Below are 19,685 nucleotides of genomic sequence, written 5' to 3'. Positions count from 1 at the left end.
CAAGTGATTCATCTTGTCTATCTGTTTTTACTTTTATTTTACTTTTCAGCATTTTAGTTAGTTTTATTTTTCTAGTTTAAAAATCTTTTTTCTAACTTTTTTGATTTGATTAGACGTTGAGGATAAACCGGTACTAAAAGCTCTTGTGTCCTTGGACGACCTCGGTATCTTACAAACACTATACTACGTCCACGATGGGTGCACTTGCCAATATGTGTGTTTAGTGTTAGTAAATATCGTGTTTTATAAATTTAAAACTTGGCTAAAAAAGTGTAAAAGGGCTTAAAATATACACCTAAATTATATTACACTTCACGCACATCATCAGTCAATGTGAATACTCTATTGGTTGAGGAATTAAGTGTTCTTGAGTATCTTTACTTCAAAAAATTGGTTGATGGAACGTAAGTACTTGAATGTTTGGAAAATATATAACTGAACATGTTGTTGGTGACGCAGTAGAAACCCGTCACAAATCCATAACTGAATCATATTCAGGTATTGATAGGCAGGGATTCATATTGATGTGCACAAAATGCAACATATAAATTACATCAGTTGTGGCATAAAACTGACCCTTTTTTAGTACTAATGTTGGAAAAAGTATGCTTTTGTCTTCCTTTTGTATTTTCAGGATTAAATGAGCTCAAAATAACAAAAGAAGCGAAAAGACTGCAAAATCTAACATAAATACAAGAAAAGGAACAAAAGTGGCATGCCCGACCTCCCGACAGCATCTTCCCAAGCAAAACAAAGAAGACAGAAGACTGAACACGCCCCGTGCTCAGTGAGCACGGGGCCGTGCCCAAGTGCCAGCAGAAAAGACAAACTCATAGAAGCTTCTGTTGCCCACCACGGGGCCGTGCCCAGCGGACACGGGGGCGTGGTCAACTTCCTGCAGGCGCATTTATTGTAATTGCGAATTACAATTAATGAAGAGAGAGTCAGATGGACACGGGGCCGTGCCCAGCGGACACGGGGCCGTGCCCGAGCTTCTGTTTAGCCTATAAATAGGAGTGTTTGGAGCTCTTGCAACTCATCCCTTGGCACACACCTCTCTCACACTTCACCAACCACCCACCACCACCATACCACCATCATCCATTGTCCATCATAGAGTGTGTGAGTCATCTCGGGATCGAAGATTGATCGTATGAGTTATTGACAATCAAAGGCCATGTTTGCCTAAGTCTCTTACATCACTTGGTGAAGACAAGTGCCTAGTGTAATACTTTAAATTTTTAATCTTTTGCACTTTTTAATTGGTTTTGTATTAATGATTACTAGTTTCTTATGTTGAAGGTGATTCTTCCTTATCGTTTGTCCGTGGTGTCTTGGCATTATTTTACTGTCTATATAAAATAAAAGATTTTCACTATTCATATCTCCACGGTCTATATGGAGGTATGTTGGCTACCTGGTAGGGGGTTAAGGGAACGGTTTGGTAAGAGTCTTGCCATTGTTCAGTGTATAGATCCTGCAAAGGACCTGAGTCAAATTTAGTAGGACCTCCTTCAATACCCAAAGGTATTGAATGGCGGGGGTCCAAACTCTTTGATCCCCTCATAAGTTAAACTACTATTAAAACTTTAACCCAGCTACTTAGGACTGTATCCCTGCTGATTCAGACTACTTAGCTGAGGGTAACGTCGCCTTCAAAAGAGGGGCCTACCACGTTATGCATTAATAACTTAATTAATTATCTTTCAATAATCCGACCCTTTAGGATTGTATCCTTGCTGACTCAAATTACTGGGTTGAGGGTAACGTCGCATTCAAAAGATGGGCCTAGTACAATAACTAAGATAATCTCTTAAATAAGTGCAAAAGTGCGAAAATAATCAAAGGTTACACTACACACGAGTCGGATCCAAGTGATTCATCTTGTCTATCTGTTTTTATTTTTATTTTATTTTTCAGCATATTAGTTAGTTTTATTTTCATAGTTTAAAAAAACCTTTTTCTAACTTTTTGATTTGATTAGACGTTGAGGATAAACCGGTACTAAAAGCTCTTGTGTCCTTGGACGACCTCGGTATCTTACCAACACTATACTACGTCCACGATGGGTGCACTTTCCCATATGTGTGTTTAGTATTAGTAAATATCGTGTTTTATGAATTTAAAACTTGGCTAATAAGTGTAAAAGGGCTTAAAATATATATACCTAAATTATATTACACCTAACGCACATCAAGTTTTGGCGCTGCTGCCGGGGAGGTGAGGATTTTAAGAAAGCTTAAAATCGACGGCCTAATCAGTTTTACAAAACTTTTTCAAAATGCGCGCACATTTTTCTGCATTTTAGTTTAGTTTGCATTTACAGTAGCCTGAACACGGGGCCGTGTTCACTGAACACGGGGCCGTGTTCACTGAACACGGGGCCGTGTTCACTGAACACGGGGTCGTGTTGCATATTTTTAGTTAAATACCCAGATACAGAGTCTGAACACGGGGTCGTGCTCACTGAACACGCCCCCGTGCTCAACAAGACCAGTAACTTTTATTAAAACGCCCAGATACAGACCCTGAACACAGGGCCGTGTTCACCAAACACGGGGCCGTGTCCAGTCTCTGTTTCTGTCTTTATTTTTGTTTTCTGGTCCCGAGACTCAGTTGTGGTCTGTTGAGTAATTCTTATGGATCAATACTCAGGAGGCTACAACTACACCTATGAGGAGGATGATTACATGAGAGACTATTGCACTAATTGTGGTAACCCGCACTCGGTACAATATTGTAACTTATTTCAACCATCCAATTCATACAACTATTATGAGGAGCCCAGGTACGAGCCATCGACTTCATACACATCCTATGAAGACCAAAGGTATGAACCTTCTTCCTCATGCTCATATTTTGATGAACCAAGGTATGAGCCTTCATACTCATACTTTGGGGATCAAGATATGAACAACCACCTTCATATACTTATTATGAGGAACCATGGCGTGAACAACCCACCTCATATGAGTACTATGAAGAACAAAATTTCGACTCTTATCCATCATATGCTTACAATGAAGAACAATGGTGTGAACCACCTACTTCATATGGGTACCATGAGGAACCAAGGATCAAACAACCGGATTCAAGCTTTGAGGATCCCGGTCCTTTCTCTTTCACCGAAGTGGCCGATAGGATAATAGAAAAAACTTAAAACTATCGAAAGATATATAAAAGAATCTTGCGCAAGGGAAGAGGAGTCCCGCGCAAGAGAAGAATTAAATAAAGAAACGATAGTTGAAAAGTTAAAAATGGAAGAACAAATAGGTGAAAAACCGACACATGAGTTAAACAACGAAAAAGGTGAGGCCGATAACGTTAAAATTCAAGAAGAGTCTAATTTTGAAGGAATTAATCTCTTATCACCTTCTTTTGAAAAACATTGTTTAGTATCAACCCATGCTATGTTTTTAAAAGAGCTAAACACTAACGCAAAAATTGAGGAAATGGTAAGTGTTAAGTTAACTTATGATCAAACTTCGCTAATAAAAGAAGACCCTTTTGAAATTAACATCACACCGGTTCCATGTTTTTTTCAAAATTCATTTATTAGTAACATCACCATTGATAAGGATCTTTGTGTTAACATAGTGCCTAACTATATTTTCGAAAAATTAAGTATTAGTGATTTTACTCCACTTCAAATGCCCATTTTTCTATCCAATCGGAGAATAATAAAATCAATCGGTGTAGTTGAGGACGTCTTGGTTCAAACAAATCAATTGGTTATTCCAACCGACTTTGTCATCCTCGATGACGCTCTTCTAGTGTTGGGAAGACCTTTTGTAAAAACTCACGAAGCTTTGAAAAACCGGAAGTTTAATAATCTACCTCTTCAATTAGGGGCATTCAAAAGGAGCATAGACCTTGAGCGTTCAATGAAATATCCTTTTGGCAACAATGACCCCCTAATTGAAGATGAAGATGAGCCACCCGATATAAGTGGAAAAATTGACCACTTTGTTGAAGAAGAGGTCGCCATAGAACAAACCTTTAAAGTTCTTGATCTAGATGAGCCCCAAAATAAGGAGTCTCCTAAAGACCCGCCCCTTGAGCTCAAAGAACTTCCAAAAGGTTTGGAATATGCTTTTCTAGACAAAGATAGTAATTCACCTGTAATTATTTCGTCCAAATTAAATAGTGTAGAAAAAGAAAAATTAATTAGACTTTTGAAAAAACATAAAAATGCGATCGCTTGGAAGCTTGTAGATATAAAAGGAATAAGCTCTTCCATGTGCATGCACAAAATTCTAATGAACGATGACTACAAATCAGTAATACAACCACAACGAAGAGTAAATCCAAATGTCCAAGAAGTGGTTAAAAATGAGGTCATCAAACTACTTGACGCCGGACTTATTTATCCTATCTCCGATAGTCCATGGGTGAGTCCCGTCCAAGTAGTCCCAAAGAAAGGAGGTATGACGGTAATAACTAATGAAAAAAATGAATTAATACCAACGAGAACCGTCATAGGATGGAGAGTATGCATAGACTATAGACGATTAAATGAAGAAACGAGGAAAGACCACTTTCCTTTGCCCTTCATTGATCAAATGTTAGAACGACTATCCAGTCATAAATTTTACTGTTTCTTGGATGGTTTTTCAGGTTACTTTCAAATTCCGATAGCACCTGAAGACCAAGAAAAGACAACTTTCACATGCCCCTACGGAACTTTTGCTTATCGACGCATGCCATTCGGTCTATGTAATGCCCCTGCAACATTCCAACGTTGCATGGTGGCCATCTTCCATGATATGATAGAAAAGACAATGGAAGTCTTCATGGACGACTTTTCTATCTTTGGAGATTCATACGACCAATGCCTCGATAACCTCGAACGAATGCTATCCCGATGTGAGGAAACTAACCTCGCCCTTAACTGGGAAAAATGCCATTTCATGGTAACAGAGGGAATAGTACTCGGTCACAAGATCTCAAGTGAAGGAATGGAAGTTGATCGAGCAAAAATAGACACCATTTCTCGATTGCCTCCACCTTCCTCTGTTAGAGAAATCAGAAGTTTCTTAGGGCATGCCGGATTTTATAGACGGTTTATCAAAGACTTTTCGAAAATTTCAAGACCTCTAACAAAATTACTTGAAAAAGATGCGCCTTTCATCTTTGACGAGGATTGCAATCAAGCATTTCTAACCCTTAAAGAAATGCTAGTCAATGCACCTATCATGATAGCGTCCGATTGGAAATTACCCTTCAAAATCATGTGTGATGCAAGTGACTTTGCCGTTGGAGCAGTCTTGGGACAAAGAAAAGAAAAGCATTTCCACCAAATTTATTATGCTAGTAAAACGCTTAACGATGCACAAGAGAATTACACAACCACTGAAAAAGAATTACTAGCTGTGGTATTTGCTTTTGATAAATTCCGTTCTTACCTTGTTCTTTCTAAAACTGTAGTCTATAAAAGATCATGCAGCCATCCGATACCTCTTCAAGAAACAAGACGCAAAACCCCGTTTGATCAGGTGGATTCTACTCCTCCAAGAATTTGATATTGAAATCAAAGACAAAAGAGGGGCAGAAAACACAGCAGCAGATCATCTTTCGCGCCTAGAAGACCCAGCTTTGGAGGCAACCAGGGACGAGCAAATCAACGAAAAATTTCCAACAGAGTCCCTGGAAATGGCGGAACATAGACAAGAACCATGGTATGCCGACTACGCTAACTATTTAGCTAGCGGTATAGTAACCAAAGGATGGCCACATCACCAAAGAAAGAAATTCTTTGCTGATGTAAAGCATTACTTTTGGGAAGATCCTTATCTTTTCAAAATGTGTGCCGACCAACTCATTCGAAGGTGCGTACATGGCAACGAAGCACGAAGGATCCTCTGCCATTGTCATGAAGGTCCATATGGAGGACATCATGGTGCCGCTAGTACCGCACGGAAGGTATTTGATTCAGGATTTCATTGGCCTACCATTTACAAAGATGCGCAAAGTCTTGTCAAGACATGTGATGCTTGTCAAAGATCAGGTAATATTTCTTCCAAAAATGAAATGCCACAAAATGGCATTCTCGTTTGTGAAATTTTTTGATGTGTGGGGACTCGATTTCATGGGACCTTTCCCACTGTTAAAAGGAAACAAATATATACTTGTGGCAGTCGATTACTTGTCTAAATGGGCTGAGGCTGAGGCACTTCCAACAAATGATGGAAGAGTCGTGGTAAGATTTCTGAAAAAAAATATTCTCTCGTTTTGGAACACCTAAAGCATTAATAAGTGATAGAGGTACCCATTTTTGTAATCATCAACTCGAAAAAATCCTAACAAGATATGGGGTCTATCACCGGGTCTCAACAGCATATCACCCTCAAACGAACGGACAAGCTGAAGTGACTAATAGAGGTTTAAAACGAATACTTGAAAAAACCGTAGGTTTCAATAAAAAGGAATGGGCCGATAAATTAGATGATGCTTTATGGGCTTTTCGAACTGCTTATAAAACCACTATAGGCACAACCCCATATAAGCTCGTCTATGGAAAAAGTTGTCATTTGCCGGTAGAAATAGCCCACAAGGCCTACTGGGCAATAAAAAATGTAAACTTGGATTTAGAAATTGCAGGTAAAAATCGATTTTGCCAAATAAATGAATTAGACGAATTAAGGAATTATGCATACTCTAACTCAGAAATTTATAAGGAAAGAATGAAAAATTTACACGACAAACACATTAAACCTAATGAATTTCGAGTAGGAGATCAAGTTCTATTGTTTAATTCACAACTTCGATTATTTCCGGGTAAACTAAAATCTAGTTGGTCAGGACCTTTTTCCATCACCCATATTTTTCCTCACGCTGCAGTAGAAATTAAATCTCGGAATGGAATTCCATTCAAAGTCAATGGCCAACGGCTGAAACTCTATCGAGGATCCATTGAGGATGAGGAAGAAGAGATCTCGCTTCAAACGGTCGACGAGTAAACACATCAACATCATACCTAGTACGTTACGAACAAGAAGGTAAACATCGAGATCGGTAAGTCTTCTAACAGGGCACTCACACGAGCACTAAAAAAAATTTCAAAACTTTGCTCGGCACGGGGCCGTGTCCGCGCAACTGTCGGGATAAAACCCTCTTTTCATATCAGTTACATCATTCCACATGCCCCGTTTCCTCGAAAAACGCTCTGGTCCGGGCAATTTTCCGCAGATTTTTGACATCTCCTCTCATTCTAACAACATCAAGGTATGATTCTATCATCATTAGTAGTTAGATTAGTTACTTGCATGTAGTTAAAACATTAAAAATTTGGGGAATAATCTAGGGTTCTTGAAGTTCATCCGAATCAAACCTAAAATTTTTGCAATAATCTGTTAGCATTTGTTTAGATTAGTGTAATGGGAAGTAAATACACTTGTATTGTTGATAGATTTGCCCGATTTCTCATAAAAACCCCAAACCCTTGTTTTTGAACAGAAAAAGATGAAATTGAAAGGGTAAACGGTTTGTTTTGGGAAAAACGGCACTTGGGGTTTCATTTTCGGGGAAAACCGCACCTACTTGGCCAAAAATTTTCAGATTTTCGGGACTGGGTCGAAAAATGCAATTTTTGAGTAACAGACGCCTGGACACGGGGTCGTGCCCGCTGAGCACGGGGCCGTGTCCAGCTCACTGTTTGCAGTTTTTTCCGAAAATCTCACTGTTTCGTGCTAACTTTTGGTGTATTCTTTTAGATTTCGAAGAAGTTCACAAGATTCAACGCAAATGAGCTCGATGCTAGGGCCAGATATGACACACTTCAAACACGACCCGAGGAATACCCAAGGCAAGCATGCACGGACCTCTTAGCCATGGTAAACCAACTTGACCGGTTCAACAACCTCGTTACCGGCCCACTAAGGGTTGCCCTAACCACTCGACTTCGATCGGTACACGAGTGCACCATGGAGTTCTACAGCACCTTCACTTTTAACTCAAGGTGCGACCCTTTCGACAATGAAGGGTGTTGCATTTCGGTGTGGTGGAACTAGGTACTCGATCTCTATGGCGCAATTCGGGGCAATAGTGGGGCTGTGTAAGGAAGAGGATTCAGGAAGTGAAGAAAACACTGGTGGAATGCGAGAGTTGGATGAAAACGCACGCCAAGCCGCATGGGCTTAGATTGGGGAAGGATTCTACAACCCGAGCAACACTAAGAGCACTAAGCTAAGGGATCCGCTTTATCGCTACATTCATAGGCTCCTTGCTTACTCTCTTAGTCAGAGACATGACAGCAGCGACGTTGTTGGGTTGAGAGATTTGGTAGTCCTCTACTGCATTCACACCCGAAGACCCCTCGATGTTCCATTCCTCCTACTTCGGAACATGCATCTGAACCGGCTTGCTCATGCACCAACCCCTATTTTCTACGGGGGATAGGTGTACCGCCTCTTCAAGCACTTCACGCGCATACCTAGGTCTTTTGAAAGGAGCCCATGGTCAGGACGGGTTGATCTACACATTTGTCGCTCCATGAACCTAATCTATGAGGCGGAAGATGGGTCGGTAAGCTTTCAGAGGATGCAAGGTCATGCATGGAACCCGCAAGAGGCGCTAGTCCTTCACGCTCCACCTCCCCAATACCAGTACCAACCCCACGATGAACCGGGCCAGTCCTCCTCACAAGGAGGTGGTTTTCCTAACTTTCAGAGTTTACATGATCTTTTGCAGGAAAACCTTATGTGCACCAGGAACACCTACAACCTCGCCAACAACACATACCACCGGGTCGGAGCCATTGAAAGAAACATCACCGATATCCAAGATGACATCGGAAACATCCGGGAGTATATGGCGGGGCATGGGGACGAAGGTGATGACAGTGATGAAGACATGGGCTAGGCGGGTGGAGCAGGAGTAGGAGCGGCTAGTTGGTGATCCCACAGGTTAAAATCCCTTTCTATCGAACAATTTCCGGCCTGCGTGCCGAAGTGTTGAACAATTTACTTTTCCTAACTTATTTTTATTTTCTGCTTTTGTTTATCTATAACTTGGTGGTTTGGATGCTTGACTTGGTAACTTAGGACGTTTGGTATTGTTTGGTGTGGTATTTACTGATAAAACAGGTACAAACGAGGCTTAGAGTGCTAAAAATTAGTACTACTAAAGCCGACACGCCCCCGTGCCCACCTCCCAGACCTGCTGTTTGTTTAATTTCTGCAGACTTTTGCCAGACACGGGGTCGTGCCCAGCCAACACGCCCCCGTGTCCATCTTCTGTAAGTTTTCGTTACTGGCTGTTGAACACGGGGTCGTGTCCAACCGACACGGGGCCGTGTCCAGGATGCTAGTAACATAAAATTTTGCTTTTAACACCATTTTACACATTCAATCAACCTAAAAACTTATTTTTGGGACACATTGAGGACAATGTGTAATTTAAGTGTGTGGGGGGATGCTAAAACCTTGAATCTTGCAAGTCCTAAAAACAAGCCTTACACAAAACTCTATTGGAACCGCTAATCACCCCAAAATTTTTCAAAAAAATTTCATTTTTTACTTGTCTAAGTATAAGTTGGGAATTCAAGTTCTAACAAGGTTATATTTTTACAAGTTTACAACCGATAACGTCGTGATAAAAAGAACCAACATAAGAAAATTATGAAAAGGCATGACAAACTTAGTTAAAATTTGATTATATATACTTGATCACATAAAAACCCTTTCCAACAAAAGTGAGTTTTGAGTCTTTAATCGAGCATACAAATACATATCTTTACACTAAATGCTCATTTTTTGTTTCTTGTGTGAATATCCGCTTGGTTCGTACGACTCTAGAACTTGCCACGACAATACATTCCTGGTCCTTACCAACTTAAACCGGAGTAAGTAAATGATGGAGGCATTAGGACTAACCCTTTTTCTTTCTACACCGTTATTTTTCATTTTTTTTACCACCTACCCAAAATCCCCCTAGTTAACCCCTTTGAGCCTAAACCTTTTCATTTCTTAACCCAAAACAATCACCCTTTTTACCCACCTAAACCTTTTTATTTTAACCATTTCCTTTTAGTAACAACGTTTGTTTTCTTATGACTTGAAAAAAAATTATAAATATTTTGATGAAACCAAATAAACAAACAAGTTCATCAAAAATAACTTTGTTTGAAATAAATGGTTCATCAAAATAAAATAAAAAGTAAAAAATAAAAAGTCTTTCAAAAACCGACGTTTGTTACGCTTTTCGCCCTTTTTACTAACCACTAACCCAACCACCCACCATTAGCCCAAGCCTAACCCTTCACCCAAAAAGTCCTCGTGATATTTACAAGGGTATATAGTTAAAAAGGAGGAGGATTGATTGCTTGGCAAGCTTATGGTAGGAGTAAGTTCCATGCCGCTCTCGAGAGATTCACTAAAAATACACCTTCGGCCGAGTGTTGAATGATTCCCCGTGAGGTATGTGAACTTGTATATAAATGGAATTTTAAAAGAGGTATGTTATGCCCTAATAAGTAATTTATCTTATGAAACGTTTTTAATAAATCATGACGAATAGGATCGTAAATAAATAAAAATAAAACCTAAATAAAGAATCTTGGAAATCCCGACACTCTATGACAAGCCCAAAACTTCTCTTCTACCCATTCCATTTGGGTGTGTAAGCCAGATTATAAAGAGTTTTGCTTGAGGACAAGCAAAGATTCAAGTGTGGGGGTATTTGATGTGCACAAAATGCAACATATAAATTACATCAATTGTGGCATAAAACTAACCTTTTTTTAGTACTAATGTTGGAAAAAGTATGCTTTTGTCTTCCTTTTGTATTTTCAGCATTAAATGAGCTCAAAATAACAAAAGAAGCAAAAAGACAGCAAAATCTAACATAAATACAAGAAAAGGAACAAAAGTGGCATGCCCGATCTCCCGACAGCATCTTCCCAAGCAAAACAAAGAAGACAGAAGACTGAACACGCCCCGTGCTCAGTGAGCACGGGGCCGTGCCCAAGTGCCAGCAGAAAAGACAAACTCATAGAAGCTTCTGTTGCCCACTACGGGGCCGTGCCCAGCGGACACGGGGGCGTGGTCAACTTCCTGAAGGCGCATTTATTGTAATTGCAAATTACAATTAATGAAGAGAGAGAGTCAGATGGACACGGGGCCGTGCCCAGCGGACATGGGGCCGTGCCCGAGCTTCTGTTCAGCCTACAAATAGGAGTGCTTGGAGCTCTTGCAACTCATCCCTTGGCACACCACCTCTCTCACACTTCACCCACCACCCACCACCACCATAACACCATCATCCACCACCATCATCCATTGTCCATCATAGAGTGTGTGAGTCGTCTCGGGATCCAAGATTGATCATAAGAGTTATTGACAATCAAAGGCCATGTTTGCCTAAGTCTCTTACATCACTTGATGATACCAACAACTTTAACCCTTGATTACATCTTTTTACTCAGATACACCTTTAACTTTTTCTATTCGTTTTTTTTTGTTTCCTAACATTACAACTATTATATATTGGATGTTTGATGGCTTGACAAGTTCTTATTTACAACCACCACCACTACCGATTCTCTATAATTTCCGAAATAGCTTTGTATGATCGCCAAATTAGGGTTTGGGGGCGTTGATGCAACCATATGTTTTGAATATGGCAGTTTATGCATTATATATCTTTATGCTCCAATGGTAAGTTAGATTGTTTGTGCTCTGACAATTTTTCTGTTCTGTCCATAATTAATGTAAAATGTGTTATTACCAAAGGTAAATTTTAAGTTCATATAGGAAAAGTAAAATGTTATAGAACTGTTGGAATCAGGTAAACCTAATGAAGTTTTTCTGACAGATGATATGTCCCTCAGTCCACAAAAGGATTGAGACAGAGCATGGCGTTTACAAGTGATTGACATTGGCTTAAAGAGACTTTTTCCCATAACCGATTCTCTCGGGGCTGTAAATGTACAACAGAATGGCCCACATGCTTCAGGCTCTCCCTTTTTTATCCCACAGATTCATATCACTGGATGGTGGATTAATAAGGTTTAACTATGTTATTGTTTTTTGTACTCGGAAAGAGATTGGGTGATGATGACGATGATGATTGTTTCTTTTCCAAATTATTGCTTCTACTTAGATTTATTCATTTATTTATTTATTTATCTAACATCTATTTATTCAATTTTTATAAGGTTGCACACCAAGTGTTTGTAATATTGCCTAAATGAATAGATCCAAACATTGGTTAATTGGTGGTATGTGGATTGTTTACAGTTTGTTGCGCATGGCCTATGCCCTGGTTGAGGAAAGCCCAACTATGTTCCAGAATATATGCAGCTTAACGGATGGCTCCTATCAGGTTAGTTATGACTAAAAATCATTTTGTTCATTAATAAGTTTCCTGGCAAGTAGTTAACATAAGGCTATGATTTTAGAACTGGTGTTATTAAGTTGATATATAAATGGATATTCAAGTTGTGACCCTTGATGATACTAATTAAAGATGGTGGCATTTGTTGGCATGATCATGTTTCTTCTCATGTAAACTTGAAACTTGATGAAAGTTGGTGATTATGAGTTGGAATGTTGACCAAAATTGATTAAAACTTGAAATTTAATGATTTTACCTACTGGGGAAACTTGAATACAAAGTAATATAGAAAATTTATTTAAAAGAAAGTCATTTTAACTTTACTTCGTCATATCCTCAAATGGCATTCCTAAGAATATTGAATCGGATGAACATAGAAAACCGAGAGTTATTTTTTACTTGAGCATGTCTCAATCTTTAACAAGCAAATTTGGATTTATTATTGCAACCTGATTTGGTAATATTGATTTGGTGATTTGCTATAAACTAATTTAGTAATAATTATTTGGTGATTTATTGCTTGGCTCACAACTGACTATTTTTCAAAATTTGTGCTTTTTTTAGTTTTGTTTTTTGCATACTTTATGGATGATTTGTTGTGCTGTTTTTTCATAAAACGTAATAAATTATTCAGAAGTTGCATTGCTCTCACCATTTTAATATACCCATCCATGTTTCGTGTATGTGTGTGTATCGATTTGTTAGACCTAATAGAAGATTGCAATGGAATTGTTTCGTTTTGTAGTTAAGTGTGAAGATTTAGAAATCTTAATGCCAATTTGTTCACTTCCCGGTTGATATTGTTTTAGTTGGCATCATTGATTTGTTGTTGTGGTATGTTATATATATATATATATATATATATTGTAAAGATTGAGATATAAGTTTATAATCACTGTTTTATTTGGTTGAATAATTCTAAATTTGTCTCATTTTTATATAGAATAAATGTACCAGTTTTCTACTTTAATTTTTATGGAAGGCGTGCTTTAGATGGTATTTTAACGTTATCTTATTAATTTCGCAAAAATAACGTTAAAAGCGGGGGACAATTAATCATGCATCATGTGATGGTGTTAATAGCCGAAAGACAAAAAAAGGGTACATGAACTAATCGGTCTTTGATTACCTAAGAATGATGAGAACTCTGCAACCTTGAGGAAAACTGTTAAAAAAGATGGACAACCTGTTGATGCAATCTAAGCCGAAGAATAAGCGTCCTAATTTAGGTAAGAATTCATTCCATTCTCTTGTGTGGAAAATATTTATATGTGAGTTTGAACGAGCTTTAGTTGAGTTCCTCTCTTTTTTGTTTGTTTTCTTAAGCATGAGTATTACCTTGAAGTTGGATATGTCTTTGACATTATGTTATCTTTTTGTGCATTCTGCAAGTTTGTAGGGCTCATGGAGTCTTGCTTAATAAGTCTTGATGAATTATTGGGTATGTTTGAAATTGGGTTTTAAGTTGTAAGTATGACATGGTACTTCTGCCTTTCAACTGGTATTTCTTTATTCCTAATTTTTGTTACGTCTGTACTTATTTCTAATGATTTTTTTCTTAGAAATTGCACACATTGTACGTGCCTACATAGGTAGCAAACGGGGTGGGACCGAGAGATGCTTATGAGCAAGGTCAAATTAGGTGTTTTGATTTAAGAAGAAAAAGGTTCAGTTGACCTAAACACTTTCTGTCCAAATTTTTAAAGTTTTGTAAGTAAATAGCATGTCAGGAAAAGTATTCGCAGTTTATGTTTTTTTTCAATAAAGTGGTTTAGGAGGTTCTGTGCATGAAAAACACTTGGGATGAATTTGAGTCAGCTGGTTTGATTAAATTTTAGTTTGACCCATTAGTGGTAAAATATAAGTGGTTCAAATTTCGAGTATCAACTGTTTTAGCTTTTCATTTAAAATGAAATGACCATTGTATTGATTGTAGATGGATATAAGACCATTGTTTTGATTGTATAGAAGGCGGTTAGATCGACTTATAAGGACCTTCTAAAAGCGAATGTTGATCTTAAGGAGTTTTTGGTTCCGGATGTGGGGAAAGGAGACAAAGTAAGGTTCTGGCCGGACGAGTGGGTGGTAGAAAGCAGGTTGAAGGACAGGTTCCCTCAAATTTTTGCCATGGTGAAGCATAAAGATGTGTCCATTATGGACAACAAGAAGGTGGGTGGTATCTGCTGGGATCTTGAGTGGAACCCCACACTCACCTCTGCTGCGGAAAGAAACGACTGGGAAAGGCTGTCATGTTTTTTGGGCCAACATAATATTAGTAAAACAAGGGTCTTACTGGTGGATGGAGAAGCGATGTTGTATCTCTGTCCTGAGCAAGGTGAACTGGATTAAATTCAAAGGAATGGACTATGATTAATTTTTGTTTCAGTTTACTGTAGTTTTTCTTTTCTGTATTGTTGTCCCTCTGGTGTATGATCTGGTCCCTTAGCATCTTGCTAAGTGGAAAGAGTTTTTTTTTTTTTTTTTTTTTTTTTTTTTTTTAATGAGAAGTTCTCCTTTTGCTGGTAATATTATACTCTTATTAAAATTTAGTAACTTAGGGTGTCACACATGCCTTTTCAAACCGTTTCCATTTCTAACCTCCCAGCATTTCATAACTTTAGACATATCGTTTCACTTCTTCCTAAACCTTCAGACACGTCGCTTTGTGTGTGTTTTCAAATTGGGACGTGCTCAACTGTCTCAAAATATTAGGTTTAACAAATCACACTTTAACGCTTCTACGTTTAAATTATTTTATGTGTTTAGTTGGTATTTAGCCACCCGCAAAGCTCGCGGGGTCTTAGGCTAGTGTTTTAATTTTACAAAACTTCTCCCAAATGGACTTTTCAAACGCAATGATTATTTTGATTAAACGTGTAAAATGCAATAATTATGGAATTAACTTTTTAATGAATGCATTACTGGAGATTGAGGGATTAGAAAATGACTGAAATCATGTAAACATGCCATTATTTGACTGTTGAAATAAGTGGGTGGGATCCACTTGATTAGAGAATCCATTGTTACTAAAGGCAATACACAAAACTTGGTGGAAGATCCAAAATAATCGAATAACAGAAATCACATAAAATTTCACATGCGTTTTCTAGTTACTATTACTATTACCATCATTATTATTATTATGAGATTAACTGGCATTTATATACTTTGTGGGACATATTTAATTCCACTATATAACATTCTCTTCTAAGTCTTCTCCAAGAACATCTACATTTGAATCCAAACCAATCAAAACATGCAAAAATGTTCATTAGTGCCATGATCCTCTTTCAAGGAAACATGGTCCATTTTCATTCAAGAAAGCTTCTATGTGATGATCTGAAGTATCAACATACAACCACAATCATCAAAACAGGAGTGGAGGCTATAGCAGCTTCACCAGCACCAAGTCCATATACGGAAAACAAAACCTTTGATACAAATGTGGTGATGGTCCTATCCGTGCTTCTCTGTGCTCTCGTTTGTTCCTTATGTTTGAACGCGATTATCAGGTGTGTACTCAAGTGCTCATGTTTTCTTTGCTCGCAGTCAGTCACTAGCCTGGAAAGCACACCAGCTAGGTTAGCAAACACTGGCATTAAGAAAAAGGCATTGAACACCTTTCCTATTGTTAGGTACTCGGAAGGGTTAAAATTGCCTGGATTGGACAAAGAGTGTGCAATTTGTTTAAGTGATTTTATTTTCGAAGAACAAGTCAAAATACTGCCAAAATGTAGCCATGGTTTCCATGTTCAATGCGTCGATAAGTGGTTGAGCTCACATTCCTCTTGCCCAACATGTAGGCACTCCCTTATAGAAACATGCGAAAAGATTTTGTTGGGGGGAGCGCATAGCATTACAACACCATCACAATTTAACGTGCAACATCCTACCATTATCAGTACGATAAGCGTCATGCCATTGCAACCTGAACGTTTTGAAGAAAGGTTTGAGATCTAGGAGTGCTCGCGGCTGGTTTTAAATGGTTTTTGGGTCAAACCGTGAACCATAGGTGTTAAGGGTTTGTATTACTGAAATATGCAACATTGGAATTGAAATTAACATGTGTATTAATATTGAGGCTGGTTTTCCCCCATCAATCTTATTAACTCTTCCATATTATCATCATGTATATGTTACTATGTTAGGAATAAAGCACACACGATACTGAACACGAAAGCAATAGCAATAAAACGACATATAGGATTTATGTGGTTCATCCACAACATGTGACCCACGTTCAAGGGGAACTAGGGTATTCTTTTATTGTGTTAAATATTACACATACAAGAAATCAATTAAGTGGGCTGAGGGCTAGTGCAGCTACTCAATTGCGCCATCCCCTTGTGTTGTCTAGAGCCTACAAACCCACAATATATTTATCATATTGATATGTTGTTAACACCTAGTAACGAATTATCATTTCTTATAGTGGCAATTATTAGAGGCTTATGAAAAAAAATTTCATTTCCTTTTCTCTTTTGAACACGTGGGCTCACTTTAAGACAATTCCTTTGTTAATTAGCCCCCAATAAACATTTTGTTTCTTACGTACACATGTGGGCTAGCTTGATTTAGCAAATGCTTAAAGAAACTTTTATCAGCTCAACCGTCTTCCCCACTCACACCAATGACTAAATGTAAAAGTATATAACTTTCTCACGATGTGAATGAATATGATTCCCTTAACATTTGTATGATAAAAGTATTGGATACTAATTTACTTAATCTAGGGTCAATGTTAATGGATCATTCATGTGAATAGATTAAAGTTGCATTTAGTGTTTTTTATGTAATTATGTATAGTTAAGGGGTAAATTTGTGTCGAAAGGAAACCCTAGAGATTGATTATGAATCATCACGTCAATTCATTAGATGTCTCGATGGTTCATATTTAAGGTTATATGTATGGGAGTTTGTACAAACAAGAACATATGATCATTCATGTCAATGAGTTAACACTAGTTCGCGTGTTACGACGGGGTGTTGAATATGAATGCATGGCCGGCTCAACGCTTTTGAAGGCCTAAAGCGAACTCTAAATGTGGGATCTTTTCCGGTTTTTAACTGTCGATACTTTATATCAAATATATGGTATTTTATGTATTCTACTAATGTTTTATAAAAAAAACGTGGTTACTCTTATATGAATTTAACTAAAGATTATCACATAAAGGCATATTCATAGCTCTAAAAAGATTAAAGAAATAACTAACCTTGATTTTGTTGATACATAGTACTTGTATAACTTATTATTATATATGAAGATAAGAGAAAATAACTTTTCAGCTTGCTTAAATATTTTCCGGTAATCATTAACGGTAATCATTAATGACTGAAGCTCATTTTTAAAAATGGAATCCGAAAATCATTAATCGTTTAACTTTAACGGTAATCATTAATGACTGAAGCTCATTTTTAAAATTCGAATCCCAAAAATCATTAATCGTTTAACTTTAATGACTGAAACTTATTTGTCGCGCAATAATATATATCTTAAACCAATAACAAAAAATAATATATTACTTTTTTTTTCAAATTGGACCTAAAGCAAAGACTTTATTTAGCTTCCTCTAAAGCTGGCTCTGTATTAATGTTTTAGTATCAAAATATGGTATACGAAAATTCTTAAGTTTATGAAAAACCTTTAAAATAAAGATGATAGATAGAATGGTTACTTGAGAACTATGTTGGTAAAAAAAATTGATAATGTTAACGCGCGTTGTGACATGTTAACTCGTTAAACTCGGATCTAGTCGTAAAATATTATCGTATAAATTATAACCTATAAATAAGCAACAATTTTTGGCTTTGAGTGGTTGTACAATAAGCTTTGGGAGTCTTTCAAAAAAAATTTGATTTCTCACTTTTTAGTGCATCATCACTTCCTTACACATGTGGGATCTCTTAATCATTCTTTAACTTTGTTATAATTTTCCGGTGTAAACAATTTCACATTATTTGACATAAAAGATTATTATATAATAATAATAATATAATTTGCCATCATTTTCTTGCAATACATGTTGTACCATGTGCTTTATAGCTTTATTATGTTGTATGGTGTTTTTCTATTAGTTTAATTTGTTGTACATAATACTTGATAGTCTATCCACCTTGTATAAATACAATTTGCAACACATAATGCTTAGTGGGTAGATAAACTTTAATTTTATTTAAATACTATAAATAATTTTGCGAGGTAACACGACGCAACGTGCGTGTGTGGTTAAACGTTTTTACGTCGTCTATTTTTTTTTCGCTTGACAGGTCCATCGTAACGCTTGGGGTCCTAAATCGACTTAGTTATTTTTTACATGTTTTACGTTTCGGTTTAATTTCTTCGCATTAACACAAACACAAATTTTTATTTCTTCGCATTAACACAAAGACAAATTTTTATTTCATTTAAATACTATAAATAATTTTGCGAGTTAACACGACGCAACGTGCGTGTGTGGTTAAACGTTTTTACGTTGTCTCTTTTTTCCGTTTGTCAGGTTCATCGTAACGCTCGGGTCCTAGATCGACTTAGTTATTTCTTTACATGTTTTACGTGTCGGTTTAATTTCTTCGCATTAACATGCAGCAACTTCAGTGTTGGTGGTCGCTGATAATAGTGTGGTATTGGTGTTCGCCCCCGCCACAACGCGGGGGGTGCTTAATACTAGTTAATAATTAAGTTCTAACAGTAATAAAATCTATGTAAAAAAGAAAAAAAAATCTAAAAAAGCTTTAGGAATGAAAATGATAGGTAATGTTCACACGGTTCCATTGAAACCGAGTTCCATTAAAACCGAGATTTGACTTAGCGAGTGTGGTTTTGTTTTAAATTTTTTTTTTTTGTTCATGTTAAACATTTAAAGAATTTAAAGAATGAAAGTGTATGGTAAGAATAATTAAGAGGTAAACTTCTAGAAAAATGGATAATTATTAATAAAGATTCAACTATTGGAAAAAAATTAGAGTTTTTATTTACATGGTAGTTATGTATTAAACTATGCATTAAACAAATATAATAGTTATGTATTAATCTATGTATATTGCATAAACAAATATAATAGTTATGTATTAATCTATGTATATTTGTTTTGTATTAAACAAATATAAAAACATTCATTGGAATTTAAAAGAGTAAGGTGACATTTATTTTTCTAAAAAATATATGCGCAGGCTCTTCTGCCTGCGCTGCGCAAACCACGTGCATAAATTGTCATATGCAGTCTATGTGAGCACTTTTTGGTGTAGACTTAACCCAACCATTTCTAAGATTTTCTAAGGTCTATAGAGGATTAAACACTACCATCCACCACCACCGTTCACTGCCACCATCGTCTATCACCACCCCCACC

The 19,685-nt window shown here is 37.2% G+C and overlaps 1 protein-coding gene and 1 long non-coding RNA gene across 2 annotated transcripts; both read left to right on the top strand.

The window, feature by feature from the left end:
• The first annotated feature begins 11,526 nt into the window (after positions 1-11,526).
• On the top strand, positions 11,527-14,767 carry LOC118489353. The gene is made up of 4 exons (XR_004887370.1): positions 11,527-11,654; positions 11,812-12,005; positions 12,237-13,562; positions 13,726-14,767. It is a non-coding gene; the product is annotated as an uncharacterized LOC118489353 (long non-coding RNA).
• Positions 14,768-15,581: 814 nt separating this feature from the next.
• LOC110922311 (RING-H2 finger protein ATL78) lies at positions 15,582-16,443 on the top strand. The gene is made up of 2 exons (XM_035987189.1): positions 15,582-15,845; positions 15,969-16,443. The coding sequence occupies exons 1-2, from the start codon at positions 15,598-15,600 to the stop codon at positions 16,291-16,293; spliced, it is 573 nt and encodes a 190-aa protein (XP_035843082.1). The 5' UTR covers positions 15,582-15,597; the 3' UTR covers positions 16,294-16,443.
• The last annotated feature ends 3,242 nt before the right edge of the window (positions 16,444-19,685 follow it).

This window comes from Helianthus annuus, chromosome 17 (genome assembly GCF_002127325.2).
Source record: "Helianthus annuus cultivar XRQ/B chromosome 17, HanXRQr2.0-SUNRISE, whole genome shotgun sequence".
NCBI classification, from domain to species: domain Eukaryota; kingdom Viridiplantae; phylum Streptophyta; class Magnoliopsida; order Asterales; family Asteraceae; genus Helianthus; species Helianthus annuus.
The sequence above is the reverse complement of the archived record's forward strand: the minus strand, read 5'-3'. Positions and strand labels throughout refer to the sequence as shown.

What these genes read in the sequence shown, in the direction of transcription:
- LOC110922311 (XM_035987189.1), top strand. Translation starts at nt 15,598, where the DNA reads ATGTTCATTAGTGCCATGATCCTCTTTCAAGGAAACATGGTCCATTTT. An exon ending in TGTTTGAACGCGATTATCAG is followed by an intron (nt 15,846 to 15,968) that starts GTGTGTACTCAA and finishes TCCTATTGTTAG; the next exon opens with GTACTCGGAAGGGTTAAAAT.